The 5,840-nt window shown below is 36.0% G+C and overlaps 1 protein-coding gene across 1 annotated transcript in view; it reads right to left on the bottom strand.

Moving 5' to 3' along the window:
* Nucleotides 1-3,064: 3,064 nt before the first annotated feature.
* The window catches only part of LOC111378748, a 4,695-nt gene continuing 1,919 nt past the window's right edge, over nt 3,065-5,840 (bottom strand). Inside the window, exons 2-6 of the mRNA XM_023001986.1 lie at nt 4,971-5,089; nt 4,806-4,817; nt 4,557-4,692; nt 3,584-3,678; nt 3,065-3,530 (exon numbers count right to left, since the gene is read on the bottom strand). Of these exons, the coding sequence (XP_022857754.1) occupies nt 3,065-3,530; nt 3,584-3,678; nt 4,557-4,692; nt 4,806-4,817; nt 4,971-5,089 (828 nt within the window). The remainder of the gene's footprint in view (nt 3,531-3,583; nt 3,679-4,556; nt 4,693-4,805; nt 4,818-4,970; nt 5,090-5,840) is intronic.

The raw sequence follows: 5,840 nt of genomic DNA, 5'->3' as shown, positions 1-5,840 counted from the left end.
TAGTTGTCACGGCATATCCTCTTCAACCATTGCATCTTGTTCGACAGCAATTTCATCTTTTTCATTCGATAGGTCTATCTCAGCTTCATCGTCGTCCACTTCTTCGTCTCTCATAAATCCCTCATTCAGCCAACCGTTTCTCCATAAGAAATTATGTATTCCTATTATGGTCGTAACCACGACAGTTTGCACTCTTCCATTTTTGTTTTCAAACACCAAACGCACCCTTGATAACGTTACGGCATGAGAAGTGATGAAAATTAAATTGTTCACGTGCATTTCAAAAACGGAGGCGTTCCCCATCTCCAGAATTGCCAAATTCTTGAAAATGATATATAATATCATAACCCTTATAAGATGTTATATACCCAGGCTTATGTGTGAATCGGAGTCGACCAAGTAATATTTTTCATCCGCAAGTTGTGAAAAATTGACCTCCAAACTAGGGGTGTAAGCGGTCCGATTTTACCGGTTTTTGACATTTTCAAACCAAACCATTTAAAACGGTTTGAGAAAAACACAAACCTAAACCAAATCATTTTGAACGGTTTGAAAAAAACTCAAACCTAAACCTAACGGTTTGGTCCGATTTTAAACCGCCCGTTTCGCCATATATTTTTTTGCCCGTCTACTTTTATGTCATTAATTCATTGAATTTAATATATATTAGTATCTCACTAGTAATAAATCTAAAACAAACTAAGCTCCTGTTTGAATCAAATTTTTAGGACAAAAAAATGAAAATTTGGATTGTTATTTTACAAGTCCAGCCGCCTTTGTTAACCTGCTATTTTATGTGTGGGACCCAACCTCCTCTCTAATAGTCAATTTTCTCATTATGATGATATGAAAAATATGGCTCAAACAAAGACTAAATATATCTACTATAAATTTAAATATTAACTAAATCAAAGTGAAATCACAATAAACTAAAACATAGTTTTTTTTTTCATTTTTGTTCACCTTTTTTAGGTTAATGACGATACAATAACGTTACAATACAAGTCTACTAAACTAGATATAAGGTCCAAAAAAATAATGATGTCCAACAAGACCTCGTGATCATTATATCTGAACAAAAAAATATTGATTAAATAAAGAGAATAACCAACTACAATAATAAAGCAATTGTTTATAATACCTAAACATAACAATTACACAAGTTTACGTTTGTATGATGTTACGAAACACATTTAATTTCAAATTCTTACCTTAGTTTGCTCCAAAAAATTATTGATCTGAAACTTTCTTTGTAGCAAATATTATCACCGAAGGTCTAGAATCTCTTTGTCTTCGATTTGGTATAATGGACTTCAATTCGACTTTGAAGAAGTGTGAAAAATCTGAAAAGAAGTGTGTAGTGTCGGTGGCTCAAAACTGTGTTGGGCGTCGACTGGAGTTCATCTAAATTTTGAAGAGGAAAAAGGCTTTTGATAGATTATGTTAGTCTTAAAATTATTAAATATATATTAGGATTATTGGATGATGATGATGATGATGATGATAATAATAATATATCTATATTAGAAAATTAGGAATTGACAAAAATACCCACAAATGACAAAACTATTGAATTTTACATATTTGGATGAATTTTCAAAAAATTTCATTTTTTTATTTTTATATATTTTTTCACCGGTTCGGTTTGATTTTAAACCGCAATTAAAATTCTCAAACCTAAACCAAACCATTTTGACCGGTTTGGTTTGGGTCAAAACCATTTCGTTGATCGGGTCCACGTGGCACCAAACCGACGGTTTCTAAAATGCGGTTTCGGTTCGATTTTCCGATTTTGCGGTTTTTGCTTACAGCCATACTCCAAACTATGTACAGCTTGAGCCAACATGCAACTGTCATATGCGTTACCTGTGGTTCCCAACAATATAAACGTGAAAAAAAGATTCAAATCACAGACGCCTAAAACATTCTCTGTTGGAATCTCCTTAAATAGTTTTCGCATGCGTTTCATCGATTATACGATGCAAACCTTAATATAGGAGATAGTGCTTTAGATTCGATGATGGTGCGATGTGCCTTCATTGTACCTCGAATATAGTTTTATCATGTTCCCTGAGAATGCTAGGCATGCACAAGGGTCCTTCATAAAATAATGACAGATAGTCTGCAATGAATGACTGAATAGAGTTTGAACTTGACAATAGTCTTTACCCTGTGCCAATGTACACAAGAACATTTCTACTTGTTCATATATATCGATGTTTGCACTGCTCGACTTTGTCGTACAAAATATGCGCAAAGTATATAAACATTGGAGGATACATCCTGAACTCTAGAAAACAAGTTAGTGGATAAATGTGCATATTTTGTAGTATGAAAATGTGTCCGCATCGCGTTGTGGGAAACAAATACCGAAGCGTTCTATTCGGAGCCAAATACTCGCACTCGGCTATTCTACCACATTCAAGCCACATGATTATGTCCTCTTCCAATTGTTGCATCACATCTTCTTCAAAACTCGTATCGAAATCAGACATATATTCGATGTAGCAATCTGTTTTCGAACATGAGTACACTGCCAAGTAGTCCGACATCTGTTTGATGGCACGGACAATATATAATTACGAAGGTAGTGAATTCCAAAACGAAAATGAAAGGCAGCACTTACAAACAATCTTCAATTATTCTAACGAGTATTTTGTTTTCTTCTATTGCATTTGGTTCCTAGCACTCTGCCGAAGTTAGAATATGTGAATTAGGTTTCTATCTCATTTATAGAAAGAAACTTGAGTAATAATGGGCCTTTGGACCAATTACATTCCATCAATGCAATATCAACTTTTACAATACTAAATCCCATGCAAAAGCACTCATAGCCAATATTTTGGATTATTATAAAAGCTCCTAATTTTTAAAAGCAAGCATTTGTCAAGCAGGAAATGAGTACTAGTTAATGTACACATTACAAACACGTTCCAAAATTAAATGTTACACATGCCGTTCAAAAAAATACAAGAAATAAATAGATGTCCAACATACGAAATGTAAAAATACGAAAAAAGTGCATAAAATGAATAGCCCCGTGTGCACATACGTCGATTAGCGCTCATCCCTTGTGCGGAAAGGACTGATTGTTGAGCTCAAAGCAGTACTTGACAAACTTAAACCTCATGTGTGGTGTCTTGACAGCAAAGTACGAGTTCCCATTTTCCTTTACACGTAGGATCCACAGCGCAAACAGGTGGAGCAACACCTCATCATCTACAGGCCCAGACGACAGCAGTTCGCTCACGTACTTGTCGATCGACATTTCTGCCTTTTGATGAGATCTTGCAAATTGAGGCAAGATCTGTTCCAATACTAACCACTTGCTCAAGAGAAGTAAAAACCTCTCTATCATCGTACTTTTTTTCTTTCCTTTCTCCTTCCCATGTTTGCATTTCCTTTTAAACCCATTGTGTTTCCCAAATATATTCATAGAGGAGTAGCTCCTATCTTCGATGGGGTTGTCACTAGAATTCATTTTCTCTGCATTGATGGATAATTTGTCGCCTCCATGATCTCTATCATATCTGTGCCCAAGTGAAAACCCTGTTCTAACAACTTTGTTGGTGACAATGCATACTTCGTTGAATCACAAGCGTCGCCAAACAATTTACCATACATGTCATAAATCTCACTGCAATCGATGTCCTTGTACTTCGCATATTTTCGGTTCTCCTAAATTAACGAGGAGCACGAGAAATAACGTTTAGACAACGAAAAAAGATACATAACAGTGTTAACATTCCTCGTGCAGGACATAAAGGGAAATGGAGTGGAACGTAGGAAACAAAGCAATAATGTATTTGTGAATTATTGCTAGCTCTAGAAAATGTAAATTATTAGTGATTTCGATAGCTCAGCTCTGAAAAAACGTAAATTCTCTAGTTTTCATTTTGCACATGTTTTTAATTTCGAGAGATATGTTTGTAGTAACAAGGTTAAAACTAAAAATGTTGAGGCATTCGATTCCATAGCACATAATTGACCAATGGTATTCTGAAAATACAAGTAGCCAATCAACATATGTACATACACATTTGGGGAAGGTTTGATGCACAAGAACACGTTTCACACAATGCATTTCAGTAACCTCAAGTAGTAGGGACAAACGATTTTATCTTGAAAGTAACGAACACAGAGAAATAGAAACGACAATAGTTTCGACTAAGTACTTAAACGTAATATGCTTTGTAACATCTATTCACAGCATAAATCAAGCAGTTTTTGTACCCGAACAAATGCATGGATGAAATGACTTGTTGATTTTGAATGGAAATATTGTTGATGTACATTTCTAAAACAAAGTATTAGTGGAATAATCCTCAGGGAAAACAACTCGGTATCTCAATTTCGCTTTCCACCACTGCTCAGGGGCTACGATTTTACCCGTGTCCGAGAGGTACTTAATACCAATGCATTGCAGCAGCTCGAAGAGTTGCTTGTGCTCCGTTCGCAGTTTATTTCAATAGGTTTTCCAATTCTTTTCCCACGGAGCTATTGAACAATTCATTGATACGTGTCATCCTTTTATCGAGAAGCATTTGCCTCGTCACCTTCGGCATTGACAATTTCACAGGTGGCAATGAAGATTTTGTACTTTGGCGGGTCCCTTTTTCAGACTTACGGACAACAGGCTGGAGCTTCAACGGGTGTGACGATGCACGATCGAAGTGGTCTGGGCTACCAATGCTATATTGCAATGGAAAAGTGCAAAATGATAAGCTCACAATTCAAAAAACGAAGCACAAAGCATTTCTACATTGGCACATAATGACATCTATTCGTTTGTGGCCTAATCTTACCACATGAACGCACTGCCAGTACGTGAGAAATTGAAATTGTTGAGAATATCAGAACACAAACCACGGACGTAAAACACTTATTTCCATGGAAGATGGACTAATTCGAACCAGAGGAAGACAAAATCAAACCATACGAAGATTTGGGGCAGAACATTAGAGATGAACCTGCTTTCCATGTGTTTGGGATAATAGTGCCACAGGAATTCTTTGTTTGCCATCTTTAAGGTCTTTGCTTTTCTGTTGTGGTCATCGGTGGAAAACTGAGGCACGGAAGTGTTGGGAATCTACTTATACATACACAGTGGAATTTAAAATAATTTTCGATTCCCACCAAGAATCGCCTTTGTGTTTAGATAGAAATTGTGATAAGATTGTACATTTTTCAGATTTGCAATCCTTTTGCTTTTCTTTTCGTTCCACAACCTTGATTCGCCACCACAGCTGTCCAATTGTCCAGCCTCCAACGGTGATCCACACAGAGAATATGATTGCAGCCTCTAAGATTTTCTCTTGTGCCAGCAGGATAATAAAAATCTTATGGACCTCAAACCCTAGTTATGTATTTATATAAACCCAAACAGGCTCGGCCCGGTCCGGTCCAATAATTAATTAATTCAATTAATTAAATCCGGTCCGTGAATTAATTAATCCAATTAATTAATTCGGAAATATAAATAACAAATCCAATTAATTAATTTATCCAACGACTGTTAAATTAACCAATTGGCAATTTGCAATCTTCCAATTCTCTTTTGTGTGTGACCCATTAGGTTCCCGACCACGATGCCTAACAACGTGAAATATTATTTTAATCTAATCAAAATTGATAAATTAAAACACTCTTTTAATTTATCGTCAATTCACATTCGCCGTCCCTAATTGACATCTAGCAATGTATCAGGGCAATACATGTGACGGGAAATGTCACGTGGTATGACAAAACCAAATTCGTTCGTTTACCGTGAAACTATAATCCCTTCGTCAATATGATCCGATCAATTACGAGATATGGAGTTGTGTCAATCTCGATTATTG

Source organism: Olea europaea, unplaced genomic scaffold (genome assembly GCF_002742605.1).
Source record: "Olea europaea var. sylvestris unplaced genomic scaffold, O_europaea_v1 scaffold1867, whole genome shotgun sequence".
Taxonomy (NCBI): domain Eukaryota; kingdom Viridiplantae; phylum Streptophyta; class Magnoliopsida; order Lamiales; family Oleaceae; genus Olea; species Olea europaea.
Note: the sequence above shows the minus strand (reverse complement) of the source record. Positions and strands in the feature narration are given on the sequence as shown.